Consider the following 22,943-nt stretch of genomic DNA (forward strand, 5'->3'; position numbering starts at 1 on the left):
CTACAGTAATTATTAGGCTTCCCGGTCCCAGCAGGACCCCGCCCTGACCCGCCCCGAGCTGCAGCACGGCGAAAGCGTGGCACCAAAGCACTCTCGGCTCACGGGCAGGGAGCGCCCGACACGGGCGTAAGGGCAGAGCGAAACTGAGCCAAGCCAGGGGCAATGTTCTATGAACAGAAGGTATTTATTTATCCTTCACTATAGAAATCCTTAATGATCTTTATTACAATAGTCCTGAACCAGATCCTAACATCTGGCCACTAAGCCAGATAATTGAGGCTGTTCTTTTCATAGAATCAAAAAATGGTTTGGGTTAGAAGGGTTGGATCATCTTATTCCACCCAGTCCCCTGCCATGGACAAGGACCTTCCACTAGACAAGGTACTCAGTGCCCTGTCCAACCCACACTTCCAGGGATGGGGCATCCACAACTGCTCTTAGGTATCATGTTGAAAACCTTATTCTAATTCTAAATTATGTTCTTCTGAACCCAAAACCTGGTGTAAATTAAGATGGAAAGTTATATTTTTATCAAAGAAATCAATCATACTTTATATCTAGTTCATGCCCAAGATGTTAATATGATCCTGACCAACCATGAAAATGATTAGGAAGCTGTAATCTAAGGAGTCCAGTTCTAGGTTTCCAATACTCACCCAGCTTCTGTTCAGAGCACTCAGTATTTACACTTCTTTTTTGGGCTAGGAAAGTGAAGCTTCCCTGTGCTTGAGGACAGTTACTTTCTGGATCTCCAAGCTGGCCTATTCTTGGTGTATCTGGGTTGTTCCTAGATACCTTTCACTATTTCAGTTCTTTGAGTACAATCTAACAAACACGTGCTTTAGAATCCAGGCCCTGCCATTTGCTTTGCTGAGGATCCTGCAGCTCTGTCTCATTCCAAACATGATGCATAATCAAACTACAACATCACTCCATCACATTTCTGGTCAGCTCAGGGGTACAGCTTCATCAAGCAGCAGTTTTTGCAAGCTGAACAGCTTTGCTTACACAGGGGAGGGGGGAAAAACCAAGCAAACCAAACACACCCATCATCTAAGTCACATAACTTCCAAAGGGAAAGAAAAATAAAAATCAAACTCTTTATTTTTGTTTAAAAAAATACGTATTTGCAGTCGTGTGCTAGTTATAGTTGTTACCAGTTGACATGGTTCCAAGAAACAACACAGTGCTACAGATTAAATAGTTAAGATAATTTAGGGTATGAATGGCCACTTAATTTCTGGATTAGAAATGCTTTTCACAGGGTGTGCAAAAAAAAAAATTGCAAATTAGCAATTAATGCTGAAGTGGTATAATTTATGTAACATAATAGATACATTAAACTTTTGGTCGTGAGTAATTGTATACAAAACATAACAGTATTAAAATACCTTAATTTCATAAAAATACTGTAGTGACACTTTATATCTAAATAAGACATTTTTATAAAGATGGTATGAAATATTTGTTATACAAAAGCATGTTCTTATAGCAGGATTATGTCATAAGATTTAAAAAATTCTATCCAAGCACTTAAAAGCAGAGTTGGTTTTCTTAATAACTGTGATCCACTTGACATATAAAAGTATATGCTGTGTGTGCACTATAGCATTATGTTTGCTCTACTTGAAACTGGTCAAAGTACAACACTGCATGTGGAGCAGCTGAGTTCTTTATATACCACTGAAACTTGTTCAAGAAGATAAAACATCCCATTCTTGTTGCTGAATATGCAAGAGGAAGGTAGTCTTTATGCATGTCTGCTGTATGCAGACATGAGAATAATTTCATGCTAGAATCTTTTTTTGCCAGTCTGACCTGTCCAGAGGCTTTTTTCAGCTGAAGCCAACATTTTCTCCCTCCAGCCTCATCATCTCCTCACACATGACTGGGTAAGCCAAAAATAATAAAGTTAACATTTTTAACAGAAGCTGACTGGTATGATCTCCAACTGAAACAAACTGTGTATCAGCTAACTCTACCAAATTACCCATTTTAGAATTCCTATTAGAACACCAGTGTTCATTTCCTGTGATGAACACTGCATGCTTACATTTACATGAGTGATCCAGTTGAAATCCTGAATGTCAGCAGTTTAAAACCACAAAATAGTATATAATTACTTTAAGGCACATAAGAGCACCGTGATAACTGACACTGAGTGGAAGAGACTTCCTTTCAGGAAATTTTTGTCAGCTGCCTTCTCTTCTTTAAAGATGCTAAATCAGTATCGTTTTGGAAAGATGGTAAGAAGGAGAAATACACAAAGTTAAGAATGGATCTGATCATTTCAGTTGCTCCCGAAACAGTTTTAAAAGCTGTGATTTACCAGTAAAATACCTCAATTTTAAGGCATTCTGGCCAAATCACCAATATGTCAGTTGGACTTACCACTAGCTAAAAACTAAAAGTAAAAAACAAAACAAAAAAAAAAAAATCAGATACTACATCAACAGGACAGTACAGGTTCAATATTGCCTACCCCTGAGAAGGACTGGGTATAGCAGCACCAATTGGAAAACATTCTGCAATGCCAGCACTGCACTGTAGTCCTATACTGTGGCCCAGCTTCATATGCCCACAGATTATTCTTAAGAGCACTTATTTCAAATAGTATTAGACATAAAAATCCCTTTAGTTGCATTGAGTGGAAAAAACAGTGAGAATTATATAGTGGGCTATACTATTAGTACAGTCCATTTGTAGTGTTAATGTACTGGTTTAGAGCTGTGTTCCAAACTTGGTAAGCCACTGTCTTCTGAAAGACTACTTGCCTTCTGGATTTTGGCACCAAAAATGCCCAGTAGAAATCATGTTGTGCCAGTTTTGAGCAAGATGTCCTGTAAGTCATCTGGCAGTGCCAGTATAATATCATTGATGTGTGTCTGCAGCTTTTTCAGCGTGTCAGCTTTCACAGGAAGATGTTCTCTGTCAGCCTGCAACTGCAAAGGTACCAGAAAACAAGATTTGTACTAAAAATGCAAGGTTACCTTAAGAAATATCAAAGTCATGTATTAGAAAATCTGGAAAATGAATTCCTCATTTGCTGACTGAGTAGAAATTTGGACAACGGCAGGTTTCCTCAGCAACCATACAACAGTGAGAACACTGTTTTGGACTTTCAGAAATAACAACAAAATTTGGTTTTCTTCTTCCCTGAGGATTCAGCTCAGTCACAGAATTCCAACTAAAAAAGCCCCCAGCAATACAATGCTTCCAGTATAGCCAGATGATATTGGGAAGCCAAGTAACTTTTCAGGCATGGGTGAAATTGACTGTTTTTGTTTTTAAAGCCTGAATCAATGACTGAATCTTTAAACTACCTAGGTAATGATGAATATTTTCATTTATGTACTTACAAAACCAACTATATAATGCTTCTATGTAGCTAAGTCATGTTCAATTCAGTTACTTACCAGTTTATTTTTTAACTTTAAGACAAGATCCACCGTTTCTACCTCAGTATGCTTCTGACTCCAGAAAACCAAGTTCTAAAATAAAAAAAAACAGTAACTGAATTATTTATGGCTACATATGTAATTTTCAAAAGAGGTCTTGATCTATATCTAATGTTCAGAATAGGTATTCTCCTTATTCCTATGCCATTTGCTAACCTCATTTTACTCATGCACTGTCTTTACTGTGAACTAAAAATCTGCTTTATTTGCATGTTTGTTCAGTACTTCACACAACAGCAAACTTGCACACAAACACAATACAAATAAATTAAAGGGGGGAAAAAATCCTGCCAAACAGGCTCAGTTTGAGAAAGAGCATCTACAATGCCAAATGGCAGTGAATGATTACCAAATCAGAACTGCCAGCACAATGAAGTATTAAAGTAGTTCAGGGCAGTACTTACTGTTTCTAGGGCATTAAAGATCACAGTTGATAACTACTAAGATACAATCAAGTGAATTTTCTTATGGAAGTTCTGCTCCCCTACCCCCTTACATTTGTTCATGTACAAAGAAACATTTATTTTGCGGGTCAAAAGAAAAAACAAGAAAGGAGTAAAATCAGTAATTTCCTATTTCCTATTCTTTGATTAAATTAATGTCCAATTCAGTTGGATAGAGTATAATTTGTATAACTGACCTGCAAATTATTTGGTCTGCTCTATTTGAATAATCTGTTTGGATTTGCTACATTTTTAGTGTTTGGGAATTCACAAGGCAAGGGATAAAAATAAATGGCTTTTGAGAAATAGAACAATTTTGTTTGTTTTAAAGCTGTAGTGTTGCTTACTTTATTTTTGTTCTTCTTATTCCCTCTCTGGCTGTACAACATCTCCTCTGGCAATTCCTTTCTCTATCAGTTGTTCCAACTCAAATTATATTGATACCCACTTCAGCTTCTTAATTAAGTAATGGATCTCACAACATCAGAATAGTTATGTGGCAATATTTTACATATAAACAGACTTCACTTCTAAGGTTTCCATTACTATGCATCAGTTGTAGGCTTATTTACTAAATATATCCAGTTAGCTGTCAATTAGAATGTCAAATTCACTGAATTTTTACCTTTAAAGCTACAAACTATTGTAACTGAAAATACGTTGCCACGGATTCCAAGGACGGAAGCTGAACAGAGTAATATTGTCAAGTCAGAGTTTTGAGGGTGGGTGTGTGTACTTTATTTTAAAATACACAACCAACCTCAAAGTAGGTGTTACAAAGGATGACAGTTGTTATGACAAGTGAACTGTATTTCATATTGTTCTCTTGCTAGGTTAGTTCTAGCTTGTACTTGTTTAAGAAAACCATGTTTTGCTAGATCAGGATTCATAAAACTGTCAACAATGTCACGTTCAGCCTATGAAAACAGGAGTAAAGAGGACTTGTGGGAGAATGTATTTTTATTACAAGATAATAAATATAATCATAAGCACACATTTTTCTAACCTCGTTACAGAGTGCTTCTAAATGAAGGGCCTCTAACTTCTGTGTCATTTCTTTCTGCCGGCTCCTAAACCAACCATCAAAGTTTGGTGATTTCAAAAAATGCCTGGTAAAACACCAAAGGAAAATACATTTTATATTTAAGTACAATGTGCTAGCAGTGTTTTCCACATCAGATGTAATTATATTTGAGATTGAGTAAGATATTAGAACCCTTTCTCTATATACTTTCAAAAAGATGTAATATTCTAAAGTATAGATTAACATTAATTCCAGTAATTAAGACAAGGATTGAGAAAAGAACATAAAGAACATGTGTCTGAAACACAGTAAAGATTAGGGAATTTTAGGGAAAAAAAAAAGAGATCAAGGCTCAGTTTGAAACAGCCTAATTTTTATCTTTGTGTTTGATTGGAAGGAGGAATCGAGCTAGAACCAGAAATAAAACCACAAATAACAGAAACCTGTAATGTTAGCAAAAAAGAGATTTAAGCAAGTAAAGTATGCTTAGCCCTATCAATTTCTATTAAAGCATATATTCTAAAAGAAAGTATTAATCAAATCAATCCTGATTGTAAGTTTCCTCAGGAAAAAATAGCATTAATATTACTGATCTGTTTTGATTTATATTTTTTTTTATGCTGATGAAAGAAACTACCTGTAAAGTCCTATCCAATCTCCCTTTAAACCTGAGGTGAGCTGTGGTCCTGCTTTTTCCAATGTCTTCATGAAGTCATCTTGGCTAAACTGCCTCAGCTGTGGTGGACTCTACAGACAGAAAATAAAAATTAGCAGACCTTAATTTCTCTAATTATCAATATCCAGCTCATTCAAATTATACTTCCTCACCTTCCAGGGCGATATGCATTTCTGCAAAGGCATTAGGCTTGCCACGTAACGTTCCTGGAAAAAGGAAAAGGAAAGGTTGTTTGCATAACCAGCATTAAAGACACACAGTCCACATGTGTGTTTACTTATTGCTTGTGACCACAGCATTTTCTCTTCCCAGTGTTAGTACAGGGTGGGGCTGTGCGTATCTACCACATGAGAAAACAAGAAGGAGCTTATCTTATATAGACTGTATTTTCCAACTCCAGAACTTTGAGCCAGTTCAAGAAGTTCAAGAAGGACACGAGGCAAAGAAGGTCAAGAAGCAAATGCACACATAGAATATATATATCCTGAGTGGTAGCCACAGGTAAACAATCTCTCTTTCTTTGGAAACTGTCCACAGAAAATGGACAGTCCACCCTGTATTGTGGGTGATTCCAAACCATGCTTTGTATCAAGTGTTTGGAAGAGATTTTCTTAGTCCCTTACCCAAACATTGGAGTTAGAATTAACCCACAGAAGACTGAGCTGTGGCCATCTCTGCTCTAGCAAGGCTTGGCACAGGCACGGCAAAAGCCAAGGTGTCCAAGGCACAGGGAGTTGGGCCACAGCCAGGTGTCAGGTGTGACAGCAGGAGGCAGCTGTGCCTTGTGCTGGACCCAGGCTTGATTCCAGGGCTACACTGGAGAGCTACTGGACTTAGCCTAACTCCAGAAAAACTACTCCTTATTACTCATGTAAAAACCTCATTACTCTAAGAACTCACTAAAGGAATAATGAAACTTTCCGTCAGTTCCAAGAAATACCGCCGAAGTATCACGCTCTGGGCTTCTGTAGGACGCTTCTGTTGTACTCCCTTAAAAAAACCCAAAACAACAAATCACAGTCAGTCTGTTACTCCAAAGTATGGAGGTAGTTGTGGTGGGTTTACTTTTTATGAATATTTATTATGAATCTGTATTCATTTGCCATATGCCCACACACAGCACTTCCTACCCTGAACCAGGGAAGGAAAGCAATAGCATCAACTTCTTTCGTATAGACATTTGTCTTTGCAATTACTGATTTTTTTATTTTCATGTAAAGAAACTCAAGGAAAGAAATGTTTCTATAAAGACGTGTTTGCAAATCAGTTAAAATCTGGAAGCTCTGATTCTTACACACCTCACGTGTGAGACTTTTAGACCAAAGAGACCAGAGTGGGGGTGGCAGAAGACAGAAAACCTCAACAGATGAACAGATAAAATACCTTTAATTCTCTAAATTAGTAAACTAACTTACTGAGGTCCACCATTCATATAGTTACAGAAGCTGCTAACAAAGCAGCAGCCCTTCTACAATGAGGGTGTGTATACATCTATTTTGTTATGAACTGGGGCAAAGGAAGCAGAATCCATTTTCATTTCAATTACACTAAGTGCAGCCTTATATGAAACCACTGTGCTACAGTACACAAAATACATAAACCAGTTGCCATTAAGAAGTGATCTACACCATTACCTTTTGCAACTGCTTAACGATTTCTTCATCTTTGTTCAAGTATGGCTTGTAAGAGGTATAAACACCTAAAGGAAAAAAAGCAGCATATAGCCACAGGAGAAACAAGGTACACCTTTTAAAATGAAAACACTGGCAATTTAAATCTGAAGTTATTACCAGGTTTGGAGTCCAAAGTTTTTAGGTTCTTCAGTTTTTTCACTTTTACCTGCTTTGGAACTTCACCTGCCAAAACACATAAAGCCACCTTACTTTAAGACTATCTAATCTTGTAAGAAACATTAGAAATATTGACAAGAATCCAAGTATACATCCAGAAACACGCAGCAAACACATGAATAACAGCAAATAGACTTTTCATTTCATATAAATGTTCCCTGTTGTAAAGAAAAAAAAAAAACAAACCTGAAAACCAACAAAAACCCAAACAAGCAAAAAGTGAACCAAAAAAGCCCCACAAACAAAACCAGCCAAAGGATGACCTTCTGAATTCAAGCAGCAAATTAACATGCAGCTATGTAGCAGAGAATAATTATTTTCTTAATTTCATATTTTTATTCTATTTTCCCTTGTTCCCCTTTGGTACCTTGGTATAACTAAAATTTGTATAGAAGACAATAAAATAGAAGCCACAGATTAAGTGTTGTAAGAAAATGAATTTAAGTCTCCTTTGTCATGGGCCATACTAAGGGCTTTTGTTTTCCCAGTTTATCCTGCTCCAACCAGAAGACCCTAAACCCTGTTCACAGTCTTGCAGCCTCATCAGAACCTTCTTCCTAAATCCATTTGGATACTCGATTTTAGAAACAGTAACAGGTAAATTGCTCTTGGAACTGCAGAGTGGGGGGAAAACGAAGGGAAAAAAAACCAACAAAACATAATTGGAACCCCTCTTTGTCCCTAAAGAAATAAAATATAAATTTTTAAAGACAGGTCTGACAGATACATCTCTAGAACTTCCTGACTAAGCATTTCCCATAGCTACATCAAAACTAGAATTTCATACTTGAAACTGTCTATCAGATTTGAACGCCACCTGTTTAAATGGATTTGCAGAGTTTAATTAAGATTCTACTTTCCAAACATTAGTCACACAGCAGCAAAGTAACTCTTGCCCACACTACCCTAAGCCCCCACAGGTGTTCTGACCATAGACAGACATGGTATTTTAAAGTTAAGCAAAACCTTGCCTAATTATATTGAACACAGTACGCAATCCTTAATTAATTCAGTGTACTCAGAAGTTAAAATTAACTTCTTCTACAAAAATTAATTTTATGGTGTTTTATCTTAATTGCATATTTGTGCATTCCCACTGTCAGAACAGTGTAGTGAACCCGCAGCAGCAAACAGCAACATTCAGGAAATTCATACAATAATTAGAGAGGTGGCAATGGACATGCTATTCAAACATTACATGAAAACTCTACTCAATGACATAAGGAAATCATCCAGACTGAGCAATTAATAATTACTGGCATATTGCCAGACTACAAATATATTATCAAAATATTGTCAACAACTTTTTAGATTACTGTAACATTCAAATATAGCTTGAATGAGACAAGGGTCTCATATTCTGTGCTGGCTGTGACTGATTTATTATATTCTACTCACACTAAAATTAACATCAGTAATATATTATGTCTCATTTTAATACCTTATTGGTAGAGATACAAATTCAGGATTCTGTGAAAGGTAGAACATTATTACTAATGAGTATAACTATCTTTTGCATTTAAGATACTAGATTTGAAAGGACATAGAGAAGTCAAAATTCTAATTTTACTTGACAGATTTACATCCATGAAAATTCAGTTAGCATTAAATTAAATAAATGGAACATAATTACACATGTTTGTAAATATATAAGCACACAGTTAGATCCCTTGGCACAGGACTGTGGAAAATGTTTTTATTTTACCTGGAAGTTTGATATCTCCAATTCGGATAATGTGAGGCCAGTGCTGAAGTGTTTTAGCAAAAAAGGGATTTGTCACCCCTAGAATGACAGATGGCCTAGAAAAGTAATGACAATGTTTAAAATATGACAGCAAGAGCTTCAGCCTTAACAAACAAAACAGGTCAACTTAAATTCTTAACTTGAAATTATTTTCGTTTGGTATTTAAGAGTTACATTTTAAATTGCACGTAGAGCACAAAGTTTCAATGTTTTAGAAAATCTTAAAGTACAAACAATAACAATTGCTGAATAGAGTAAAAATGACATCATCTGCTTAGACTTGGCTAAATTCTGCCCACTTGCAGTGGTGAGAACAGCACATTATATGTTATTAGGTGATGTGTTGGTTTTTTGTTTTTGTTTTGGTTTTTTTTTTTTATGAGCAGGAATCTGACCCATATTTGAAAGACAAATTGCTACTTTTCAAGGTTTGATGATAACAAACTCTCAGTACTTGAATGTGCATGTCATTAAGAAAATGAGACACTTAATATCCCACTTGCTTTAAGCAGCAGTTATCAAGTGATGCAGCACAAGCACTTGAAGAGCACTGAGCCCCAGCTCATACTGCCAGATTTTTCTGCCTGCTCTGTGCTTGGAACCTGGCTTGGGGGGTGCACAGGGGCACACACAGGGAACGAGGGGCAGTAAGAGCACAGTGCTGCAGCACAGGCCTGCAAAATTTGGGATTTATAGCACTGATGGGATGAGATATGAACATGTTTTTCAATAGAGTGGTTGCCATCCATTTTACAGTGAAACATCAGCTAGGACGCTGTAATCTGTAAGTTTCACTGAAACTGGCATCTTAAAAATAGTTTATCATCATTTTGTTAGACTGGTCTTAGAAATCCCAAATTTTAACACTTTCTGTACACTACCTAGAAGTTTCCCTGCTCCACTCTATTATTAAGATAATACAATACACAGAATTAGCATCATTTGGATTTTTCACCTTCTTAGAGCCATGGATTTAAAAACCTACCTCAAATCTTTCCAACTTTTTGTTTTCCATAAGAAAGTCAGGGCAATTTCAGCTCTATTTAAAATACTAATCCCTGTAGTGACCAACCTTTTTATTTTGCTACAGAAGAGTGGATGGAATTTCAAAACATGGGTTACTAAAGTTTAACCAAATTCTTCCTGGAATTATTTTTAGAAATTAAATTACATACTGCATAACCATTCCCATGGAACAAAATCTAAAACATATGGCCAATGTTTATGTGTTTCTCCACTGCTCCATCTCTGGCAATACACCCATTGAGAGGAACACTACAGTAAAAAAACAACAAAGCAAACAAAAAATCCAAATCAACAACCTCTGCCTGTTCTGACATTAGAAGAAATTTATCTATTAAAAGATCACTGAATCTAACAAATGCACTCCATTCCAAAATCAAGCTGCATTTAAATAACATACATTAAGAAATACTGGAGGCGTATGCTCTCAAAATACCAGCAGAATTAAAAAAAAATAAAGGGAGAAAAATGTGTCTTTAAAGCAGTTTCAAACATCACTAGTTTTGGACATTCAAAGTCTTAAAAAAAAAATCTGACTTATGTACATTAATAATCTAATAAATTTAGTGAAGAGGTATTTAATTTTTAAATTGTCTCAACTAGGACTTAGCTTTACAACACAGCTGTATGGACAAGTTAGCAGTTAATAAAAAATTAAAACACTTACAGCAGAATTATCCAAGGAGCTACTCTGGAGCTGGTGTTGCACAGACAAACCCTTATGAAAAAGCAAGAACTTTTCTTGGGTTCATACTTGGAGTTTGACTTATTCTATAGAGAAGTATCCAATGAAACTCAAGCCTGGTTTAATTATGGCATTGTTTTGTAACTTCTTGGTCTTCTCTAACTGGAATAAAAACTTACATCAGCCAATTGCTGCACTCTGCACGATAATGGCTCCAAAAAGGGAGTCTAAACTTAATTCTCTAATTATAGAAATCCAGAATAGTTAAGCAGTATTTTAATACAAATTTATGGTTATGAGTAGCTTTGAGCAACATCATCTCCAGAGAGTTTGATTTACTTACGGGGCTTGTGTGCGAGTTGTGTATTCTTTGAATTCACTGTCATGGATGGTGAAGTACGGCCTGAAATCACTGCAGTACTTCAGTGGTGAAATACAGCTGCAAAGTACAAGAAGGATGAGCTTGATTTATGTACTCAGTGCAAACTTTCATGAAAGACATAAGCAAATCTAAAATTTGTAATGCTTTATCACACTCATATCAATGAAGGTCCACTCAGCTGGAATCTTACACCAACTCCCTCAGCCATAGTTAGAAAGCTCTACTACATTTACCTAACAAGGGCTAACACAGTTTCTGAAGATTCTGCTGGTGATGGTGCCATCACAACAAGTGGTTCTCCCAGCAGCACCAGCTCCCAAAGCATCTGAATATGGAAGAACACTGGACAGAAACACCTAAAACCAGATTGAGGTATTTTAATACATTTGACATCATAAAATACATATTTCTTCTGGTTAATAAAGGCATAAAGAAAAAGTTTGTGGTGGTATTTTAATAGTATTTTGAAAAACAAAGTACTTTTGCAAAATGGAACATTTAATGAACTTGCTTATTTATTGCTGTTTCAGCCTGTATATTGCTGAAACTGTGTTTTAGCAAACTTTACAGAAAAAAAAAATAAAACCAACACTATAAATGTTAGCTTACAAGCCACAAGATATGTTAAGGAACTGCCATAAATCAGAAATATGTGGGAGTTCACAGCTAGGAATTAATCAGTCCAAGCTCCTACCTGAAAAGATCTACTTCATGAACAGTCGGTAAAGCCATGGAGATCTGAGCATCTGCCTAAAAGACATCGCAATGCTTGGTTTTTAGTCATCAGAACACCTAGGTATTAAATGAAATGGTTTCCCTTAAATGCTTACAGACAGTAGACAGGATATAGTCTAATTATTTATGTACTGCTACAGTATATAGTACGTTATCTCCACAACTGCCTTTGTGTTCTATGAGCAAGACATCTCCCAAGACACACCCCCCCCCCATTAACAGGCATGTGGCTTTCAGTCCAGAAAATATATAAAATACTGAAGCTGTTTCAAGCAACTGCACATGACGACACAGACAGATTGGTTTTATAAACATCTTCTATGGCTAAAGACTTTTAATTTTGTATCCATCCTCAAAAAAACCCAAGCTATCCAAACTTTAAAAGGATGTTCAGGTTAGTAATTTTGTCAGCCAACTATCTTCTTCCAGGACCTGGATATCTCTCCCTGCTCAGGGTTATTGGGTTAGAATATCCTTTCTATGAAGAATCCAAATCTGGACTACTCCATTCAAAGTTTCAAAGATTGTGGATTTCATTATTATCATAGTATATGATGATTTGCTACCCTAACATGTTTAAAGAATGAAAGCAGATCTCTAGCTTTGTCTGGGGCTATATACAATATCAGTATCTAATCACTACCTGGTGCATATTCTGTACTATCGGTGTTGTTCCAGGCTTGTCACGATATGTTGGAATCCGCAACTTGGAAAGAAAAAGAAAGATTTATTTTCCTTTGTATTGACACTTAAAATGCTGACTTAGAGAAAATCTGTAATACTTTGAGAGGATGTACTACAGCATGACGCTTATTTACTCTACAGAACTTCCACCTACAGAATTTCCAGTAGCAAATTGACTAATAGAATATGAAAATAATACTCCCATTTAAAAAGAGACTATTGGTAAAGTAAGTCAAAATTGTTACTGTAATTTCAATAAAAATACCTCTAAATTTTGGAAAGAATGACCTGAAATAAGGTCTTGGGGGTTTAAGATGGTACAGAATTACTTTTAGAAAAAATTCTCTCCTAAACCATCAAGATGTTCTGGCAAGAATCCAAATAGTCTGAACGTAAGTATGCTTTTCTGCCTCACAGTTTCCATCTGTATGTCTTGAGTATTACAAATTTAATCATAGTGGAAGCTGGTATGCACAAATGGATGTCATTTACACACAGCACTTAAAAGTGTCCAAGCAGTATAAAAACCAGGGACAATATCACTGGACAGTAATTATGGCTTTACTCAGTTTAGGAATGCAATTGCAATTCTCATGGGTAAGAATTATTGATGAGATAAATGCAGGCAATACTCAAAGAAGACATATCTGACATTCCTCATCAGCCAGCATCCCGAACCATTCTATTAAATTTCTGCTTTTAGTATAGCTTCACAAACTTTTCTCTCCCTGGTGATGCACACATCTTTCCAAAAACTTGGGAGTATCTGCTGAGAAGGTACTTCTGGCTGTAAGCTCTGACTTCATCAAATCCATTTAACTGCACTTCATATGGATTATGAAATTAATACAACTCCCAGAGGCCCAGTTCTTAACCACTGTTTAAACTCAACAGTTCTTCACTACACCCTAGATACAACTTCTTTAATAGCTTTCTTCACACATATTTCATTGCCATTAAAAAATATAAACAGCACAAGCAATTATTTCTGGTGTGCGGGACAAAAACAATTTTTACTTGTCAACTTTCAGGAAGGAGAATGATTTTCATTAATATATTTAATTTCCTTGACTAGAATTTAACTCTCAGTATTTTCAAGTGCTACTTTATGTTTGATTTGACAAACATAATTAGCACTGAAGTCTCCTAGAATGCAAATTCCAGAGGGATAATACAGACACTGCAACTAGTAGTTGTATTGAAACATCACTTTTTAGTAACTACTAAAATTAAATATTAACCTAAGCACTATAAAAGGTCCTCCCCTCCTCCCCTCAATTAAAGCACTTAATCAAGATCTCCCAGACCTTCACTCTGAGTGCTGTAAACATCTACTCCTGTTTGGAAAAACAGGACAATGAAAACAAGGCACAAGGCAGCGAGGAACTGTACAGTGAAAGGTGGGGAAAACACCCTCAGAACAGAACAAGTGCAGGAGTCCTTACCTTCATTATAAGACCCATAAGAGGCAACTGCAGAACTTTCCCTGGAACTGGTGGTGGCCAACGATCAATGTCACTACAAACTGAAAAAAAAATACCAGAGTTTCTGTAAGCTGTAAACCATGATCACAGAGTCACCTTTGGGCACACTGCAACTTGAAATTAGTGCTAATGATCCACAGCAGTTCTACTTGTCTCTCAATCACACTAAAGCTTTAGAGCCTTTTAGACATTATGTATTATTCCATTAGAACTATAAAGACTTTCATTTCAAGAAAAGAGTGTTCTCTGGTCTTCCATTTTTTTGTAGCAGTAAGACTTAAAGTTGAAGAAATGTTATCTGAGAAGCCATGAAAGTACTTACTAAAAAAATTTGAAAAGAAGACCTCCATTTATGTATATTGGCCACTGCAGAACCAATAAACACCAGCAGTTAAGGAAAAGCTGGTTTGTAGTTTGGCTAGAAAGTTTTCCAGCATTTTCTTGTAAACCATTATGAATATAATACAGAATTCTCATAGTTTCTGCAGAGCTTATTTTGCTCATAATACAACTTCTCAAGAAAACAGGTGATTAAAAAATGTAATTCTTTCATGGTTTACACAAATTGCTCAGTGAAAACACAAAAACATGAAAGTTGTATGGGGCAGGCACAGTACACAAAACAGAGTTCTTCCAGGCAAAGAGCAAATAACTTCTCTATTTGTCTTTAGCTCTTTCAGCTCTGCAGTGAGACTGAGGCACCTGTTACCAGCGCTGCTCTGTCACTTTTTCCACTTGGTCAAAAAACAAACAAATCACATGCACACAAAACCAAACCTCAAGCAAGATGACATTTGTACAACTGCTTAGCAAAAGCTGTCAGACTGCCCAAAAGGACTTGGGTGGTGAAAAGTGCAAAGTAAGGATTGCCATCAGCTCCTTGTGCTCAACAGCTGGTCCTGAAAGACACACAACCCTAGATGTGTTTCAGGAGGGACCTCCAGCTCTCCCAGGGAAGATCCAGAATTTATTAGCTCTGTTCAATGATCTAGAAGTGAAGCTAGTTTGCTAAGATTTCAACCCTCTACTCTGCAAGAAGACAAAACCACAAACCAGAACACGACAGTGCTGTTTATTTCTCCAGAAGTATGTGACAGTGTAAGAGTTCAACATTATAGACCACTACCTGCTTCCAGGAAAGCTTCATTTTTTTCAAAATATTCTGGTGCTATTTGCTTAAGCATGGAACGAAAGAGATGGACATAAGGCAGCTTGCTGATGAGGACCAGTGACTGGAATAAAGAGTAACAAAACAGATTTTCAGTCAGCACTTGCCCTCAGTTCTACTGCACCTCTTACCCTCAGACAGCACCAAGTGGGACTTCTCTCACACATGCAAGCCAACCACACATCTGACCACTGGCAAACTGCAAACAACTCCCAAAACTTCCCAACTTTTCATTTTTAAACACAGACGCAAAACCATCTGTTCTGACAGCAGAGCTGGAACATAGCATAGCTGATGTAAAATTAAAGCAATTTAGTATAAATTAGCAACTAATTTAGTTAGAGAGCAAGACAGTTTTCCTGTTCCTCTGCAGTCACTGAAAAATAATTTCTCAATATTTTCCTAAAAGAACTGAAATTACCTTCTGGAAATAGCCTCTTTTTAATGATTTGTCTCGAACTTGTCTGAAATACACATAGCCATAGTAATATGCTGAGTCTTTCTGCAAAAAAAAAGGCAAGAATTCAACACAACCACCTGTTACTGCCCTCCTTTTTGAAGCATTCTACATACAGTTTAAAAGCCTATTCCCCTGTGAGCTCCAGAGTTGATTAGATACAATAAACTAGAAGGATTACTGTGTTTATTAGCATTATCTTTTTTAGTAAGTACTTCAAAGAGAAAACATCATCATGGGGAAACAGCTGTGCTTTCTGGCTTTACTATTTTTATATCTACATTCTCCTGACACACTGTGAAACCAAAAACCAAAATAATTTCTTGAGGAATAAATCAACTTTTAGAATTCTGCAAAATAGCACTAAAAAGATTTTAGCAGTTAAAAACCTTAAAGCCCTGACTTGAAGAGATAAAACCTAGTCTTCCAATGTAATACAAGTTTTACAAAAGATTCTTGGAATATTAAGGAAGTTGGCTGTCACACTTCTAATACAAGACATCAGCTTTGTCCTTCCCACAAACAGGAATTCAAGTATTAGCCCCATAAACAGAACTGAATTGGGTTTGAGAATCAGGCTCCCAGAGGCCTCACTATTCCCTATGGACATGATGAGAACAACTTTGGCCACTACCACTTTTAGGTAACTGCTCCAGCTTCAAAAAGTGAAGGGTGGAAACTGAGACAGCCCAAGTTGCTTGGAATTGTTTAAGTTATAAAGCACGTTATATCTCCACAACAGTAATGGCTCTTACTATTTGATCTACAGGTTCCTAGTCAATAATGAAATACATCTGGGCTTCAATTTAATTCCTTGTAATCCAAAATCCACACTAATAAAACAAAGAATAGTTAATGAAACGAATTATTATTATTATTATGACATGCTACAACAAACATGAGTTTTGACATTCAGGACATCCAGTTCAGAGAGTTTTCTTTTCAAACGTCATATTTAAAGGTGAAGACCCACAAATTACCATTACCCAAAAGAAATTTAACTTCATTTTTTCTCATTTCCAACCTTTAAGTAAACTGGTAGATCTCTATCCAATTGGTCCAGAAAACAACACAATGAGACTTTCCTTCCAGGAGACCGTCGGAATCTAAAACAAAATTGAGTGTCCCCAAGACAACCTACACAGGGAAGAGATAAATGACAGACAGTATTCTCAGTTTGAGCCTTGTTTAACATGAGCACTTACTTACAGCCAAAGAGGTATCAGAGTTTTGGTTCATTTATCTTGCATTGCCCTTGTGAACATTAATATATTTATAATTTTTTAAGTGGTAAATTTGGCATCTTTGCCAACAGTAAATATAGTGTCTGCAACAAGGAAAAAAAGTCACTGCCTCACCGTGACTATCATGTCCTCAAACAGGTCAAATGGCTCTTCTCCTACTGTCATTACCCATTTCACTGGCATGCTTGTATAGGTTTGATCATTGCTCTGCTACATGGCTGCACTCTGCCTCTTTTTTTGACACCATACAGTTCATACAGAAGTCACGCTGTAGGAGTGCATTATGCTGATCTGTAACTCCACAGACAGGTCTAGGATTCATCATTTTGAAAGCTGCAAAGTTAATTGCTGAAAACTGAGTGAAATTGAGTAGGACTTCCCAGTAATATCCCCAAGGAGCAAAGTTTTCCTTCATTTCTATCAAAATGAATTTCTTAGAGAAAAATGTAACTAATTCTCTTCGGAACTGTCTCACCAGACTTTAAAGTTCCATTTCATCTTCTCTTTCAGTCACACCCATTCTGCTGCAACAAGCACAGACAGCCCAACCCCTGAGCCAGATGCACTGGCTGTGCAGAGTAACAGTGACAGCACCCAGGTGTGAGCCTCAGAACCCCTTGAAGCTGCAGTCAGAAACCCTCCATGCACCAAGACAAAACCAAAAGTAGCAAAACATGGTGAGATGGGACCATTCCATTCAAACAGGTAACAAGTGCTCAGCAAGGATGCAATGATAAGAAAAACCACAGCACATGCCAATACCACAGCACTACATATTTGCTTCAACTTTTCAAAGCTCCTTCCTTTCATCCAAAGGAAAAAAATCCTCACGAACTATTATGAAAACCTACACACAGAAGACCTAAATTACCCTTAATCATTACTATGTTGAAATAGCATTCAGAATATGATGTCTTCTTATTTAACAAGCTCTTGCAGAGAATACAGGTAAACGTCTATTCTTTTTTCAATTATCCATGCAGAGAAGGTAAAGCATTGTTTTAAAACTGTTATAACTGTAATGCAAAACTCAGCTTAAAACCACAAGTGTTGTGATCTAGTGGTTCATTAAATCAATTTTCTCCTCTAAATTCCCAAACACAAGTACTGGCATAGTATCTCTTTGTAGTATTAAGAGAAAAAAGTTGAATTAACCCTTTGAGCCATGAAAACCTGGGATGGGCTGACCTCAAATTTAGCTGCAAGCTAGTAACTTCCTTCACTGCTCTATTACATAAAGCTTTTCTTTTTATGCTAAGGCCTATGATGAAAAAATAAATCCTAACAGACAGGATACACTTCCAGCCTTTTGGAAGGCAGGTTTTACACAGGTTATTCCCTCTACATCATTTGAAACTTAAGCCTACCAAGAATGATCAAGAGCCAACGGTTCTTAATAGGGACATCATAAAAAACAAAAAAGTGGAATTTTTTCCTGCTGAAAATAAAACCTCCTCACATATACCTATTCTGCCTGAAGTAGAATACTACACTCTTATTTGAAAAAATACATGAAAAATTTTTAAGAAAGCAACCTTTGCTCCTAACATGTGATTTTGTACCTTCAAGATACCTTTTAAAGACTAAAGATACTTATCACCATTAACAGTGAGAGTAATTAGAAGATACAGTTAACTCCCATTTCAGTAACAGAAAAAAGCTGTCCCTCTATTTGCATACAGAATAGCAAGAACAGAGAAAATACCTTAATTTTAGTGACATTTAGACAAAGGAGAAAAACTAGCCAAAATACTTTGTAAAATTACATAAGAGAGAGCTCACACACACTAAAGTACACATCTGCATCACCACCTATCCAAGCTGTCATACTGCAGAACATCCAAAAGCACAGAGTCACTGCAGTTACAGGCACAATGCTGCTCCTTCAAGTTTTGACTTCTGTATAGCAATAAATGTGAAAGGAAGCATCTGAACTTCTGTAATTTCTTTCTGCAGGTGGTCCAACCCATCAGCCCCATGTCCCAATTTCTCCTTGGCAGCAGAAGAGCAGAAGTTTAGATTCGAGAATAATTTACCAAGCAGGACCACACACAGCTACAGGCACAGCAAGAATGGAGAAGATAGCTGAGGTTTTCCTTTCACAACTGTTCTTTCTAAATGCTTTTGAATTTCAAGGTCAGTTTCACTGTTATGAACTTAGAAAATATACATTTAGTCCTTTATGAGAAGAGGGTTCCATATACTTCCATTTGATTTATTAAATCCTTCAAATTCCATGCCTACTCTCCTCTCTACAGCGACAACCCTATTATTTTGTTTAAAGAGCAAGATTAAGATGTTCATTCTTTACTTGCCAAGTATTCTGAAATGTCTGCACAAATGTCATCTGGAAGGTCTTACACACTTACATAAACCAGAGAAGAATCCTCAGACCATACTGCAATGCAGACAGTTGCAGTTTTATATTTAACCTTAGCTGCAACATTTCTGTATTGCAACGTTAATTAAGATATATAAATACGTATTTGATCTAAAGCCCAGAACACATCCTGTCAAATTCTTTTTAACACAGTTTAGTACAACAACAGACTACAGAGTGAAGAAAGCACTTACCCGAATTAGAATCTGGAAAAGACAAATAGCAAATATTGGTTTTCTAAAGGGTAGGGAAAAGAAAAGACAGCTGTTATATTTCCTGAGATATAATATATTTATATTTCCTAAGCTAAAACCAAATTATATGTAGCAACTATGACTTACCTCTTTATCTGTGAGTTTGGAATGTGGAGGATATATCACCTACAGGAAAAAAACAGTATTATTTTATTTGAAAATAAGCTGGGTATAAGCAATAAGTTTCCATCAAATATTTTAACAGTACAACACTCGAACACCATTCCAGCTGTAGGACATTTTCAATTGTAAGCTATTAAGACTATGTCTCAGTTCTTATCTTCATATGCTTTTAAGCTCTCTTGATCACCCATCTTCACAAGGTATTTTGGATGCCAGTTAGAGACCACACACATTCATTTTAAAAGGTATATTCAGAGTGTATATTCTGAGTAGTTGAGATTTTTGGTGCAAAAGGTCTCAAAGGAGAGCAACGTTACATCTTTCAGATTTAACTTGTACATGCAAAATGCAGTAGATGATTACATTTAAAGCAAATACACATTGTCTGAAATCTGTTGCAATCAAAGGTTAGGCTGGAAAAACCAAAATTCAACCACAAAACATGATCTATATTATTACCAGCTCTTGGAGGATGAACACTAGTCCCTAATGACAACTGTGGAAGCTCAAGGAGTAAACTTAAAATCATGGCTTTTTGTGCTTACAGAAAAGCAAACAGATCACATAGTAAGCTTGCATAACAGAGAAATCAAAAATGATGCAACACAACTAAGATGCGGAACCACAATTATTTCAGAAAAGAAAGGATGTACAAAAACAGTGATTATGCAAGCAGGTGGGAATAGAATACACAGGAAAGAGGACAAACCTCTGACACCTAAATTTCACCTAGAAAGGCCCTCAAAACAACCCAGAACCTGCTCCAAAACTCCTGAAATGCTTGGCTAGCTTATAAGCAGAGGAAATTTGACATAAATTTCAGGATTATGTTTCAAAGAAGGTTTCAGGGCTTCCAAAGATAGGACCCAGTTGAAGAGCAGAAGTTCAATGCAGGAACAGTAGCTTCATGCAGTCCTCATCTTACCATACAGCTAACATCCCATTTAATCTTGTTCTGCTAAATGTAAGTACATTTATTTCCTGGAAACACAACACTATCCTACTCTATAGAAAACAACAGATACACCCACTGGCTGATCTCTGAGTAAGCACCTTTCTGTCTTCCAGCCATAAAATCTCCAGTGCATTCTTCCCCCTCAGCCTCCTATCAAATGATGTATAAGACATGATTAGCACAACAGAAGCTGAAAGCAGACACCTGTGGAACACCTGCATTCTGCATAGTAAACCTATCACTGCCTCTTTTCCAACTCTTAATACTTTCCTTTGCTATCTTATGCTAAACAGCTGCACATTGAAAGTAACTTTCTGAAGCTGAATGATGCTGAATTATCCACATTTATTCAGAAGACTGGCATACAGACTTGAATTCATACTCGTTCTCCTCACTAGCAGGTGTTTCTTCCCAGAATTCCTACATAAACTGAAGCTAATTATTCTTCCTGGGAAAAAAAAAAAACCAAAAAACCAGAAACCATAAAACAGGCCTTAGATCTGTCAACATTTTAAGTCTCATTTTATGCATCCGGTGAAATTAATGTGACTGTCAATTGAGATGTCCCAGCCAGGACAGAGGCTGTGCTTCCTCCAGCCACTGAGCACAACAGCTGCCCAAGTCACAGGTTATACAGAAACGTTTGTTTTTGTTGTTAACACCGCCCTATAACATCAAGGGAAGAGAACTCAGATAATTAACACAGTATCCTGGTTTTATCTGCATTTCTTTGTGGCCAACAGTTATGTATTTTACATACTGTAACAGCCTGGTTGAATTTTAGGCCAGTCTGCCATGCATTTACGCTGGCACCCCTTTAAGGCAAGAGAAAGAGAAAGAAAAAGACACTTTCCCTGCAGACCAAGAGTTTGCTGCACTGTCACATGGTGGACAGGGTGAAATAGGATGTGAAACTGATCCAAACAGTAATTCTTCTCTCCATTTCCCAGCACTATGAGCTCCCCGTGCCCTCCCAAACAGAGCCGCAGCTGTCCCTGCCCGTGCCCTCCCCAAGCGGTGCCACAGCTGTCCCTGCCCTGCCGAAGCGGTGCCACAGCTGTCCCTGCCCTCCCGAAGAAGTGCCACAGCTGTCCCTGCCCTCCCGAAGCGGTGCCACAGCCGTCCCCAAACTGTGCCACAGCTTCCCTGCCTGTTGCAGAGGGCACAGCCGGGAGTGGCAGCCGTAGCTGTGACTCTGCCAGGGGCCGGCATCCAGCTTGTGCGGAAGGAAAACGCTTCAAACCCGTAGAGAACCTTCTCGCACACCTCAGCGACCTGGAGAACGCTGATAATGATGAAGATCACTCACGTTCTCCTTATTATCACATTTTTTAACATCTAGATGCCACAGAAATCAGCACTATTCGTACGCAAAGAAAGCCGACGATGTACTTCATACAAATCGCGGGACGCGATGCAAACCATTTAAAAGCGCCCACTGCCAGCGCAAGCAGCACCTTGAGAAGGGCTGCCCGAAAACCACCAGCTTCACCCGGGACAGCCGAGCCGGTTCACCGGAGGGTTGCCCCGCTCGCCGCTCCGGGGCTCTGTACAACCACGCTTCCTCAAGCACGGCCGAGCTTCCCCCGCCTCTGTGCAACACCGGGGCCAGAGGAAGCGCCCGATTCCGGCGGGGCCCCGCCGCAGCCCGCAGGGCGAGCGGTGCCCCCCGCCCGCCGCCGCACGTACCTCCACGGCCTGGCCCAGCTCCAGGTCGAAGCCCACTACGCACACGCAGTGCAGCCAGGCTGAGAAGCGGTCCCAGGGCAGCAGCGACAGGCACTGGTCGGGACTCTCCGGCTCCGCATCCTCCGCAGCCACCTCGGCACCGCCCGGCCCCGGCTCCGGGCCCCGCTCCCGCCGCGACATGGCCCCGACCCCGGCCCCGCCGCGCGGAGTCAGGTGACTCGCGTCGCCCCGCCCGCTCCCACCGGAGCCGCTCGGAGTGGGAGGGGCCAAGCGGACACGGAGGGGAGGCCAAACCATTCCTGCGGGGACCAGGGGGGGGTGGTGGGGGCCGTAGGGAGGGAGCGCCCCCGCGCGGCCCGCCAGGGAAGGGCTGTGGGGCGCTCGGCCCGGCCCGGCCCGGCCCGGCCCCTCCAGGCGGGCACCGGGCGGGCGGAGCTGGGCGGGCGGGGAAAGCGGCTCCTCTCTCGGGGCTGCGGACACCGCAC

At 38.4% G+C, this 22,943-nt stretch overlaps 1 protein-coding gene across 1 annotated transcript; it reads right to left on the minus strand.

Moving 5' to 3' along the window:
• Positions 1-1,192: 1,192 nt before the first annotated feature.
• Positions 1,193-22,638, minus strand: DENND6A (DENN domain containing 6A; the record flags this gene model as incomplete). The annotated part of the gene is made up of 20 exons (XM_084214194.1): positions 1,193-2,942; positions 3,417-3,491; positions 4,908-5,010; positions 5,563-5,672; positions 5,754-5,807; positions 6,502-6,591; positions 7,236-7,300; positions 7,392-7,457; positions 9,157-9,251; positions 11,247-11,342; positions 11,519-11,641; positions 11,980-12,035; positions 12,664-12,726; positions 14,150-14,229; positions 15,315-15,420; positions 15,778-15,858; positions 16,838-16,950; positions 19,632-19,674; positions 19,779-19,817; positions 22,459-22,638. The coding sequence occupies 20 exons, from the start codon at positions 22,636-22,638 to the stop codon at positions 2,811-2,813; spliced, it is 1,770 nt and encodes a 589-aa protein (XP_084070320.1). The 3' UTR covers positions 1,193-2,810.
• Positions 22,639-22,943: the final 305 nt, after the last annotated feature.

Source organism: Fringilla coelebs (genome assembly GCF_963513975.1).
Source record: "Fringilla coelebs genome assembly, chromosome: 13".
NCBI lineage: Eukaryota > Metazoa > Chordata > Aves > Passeriformes > Fringillidae > Fringilla > Fringilla coelebs.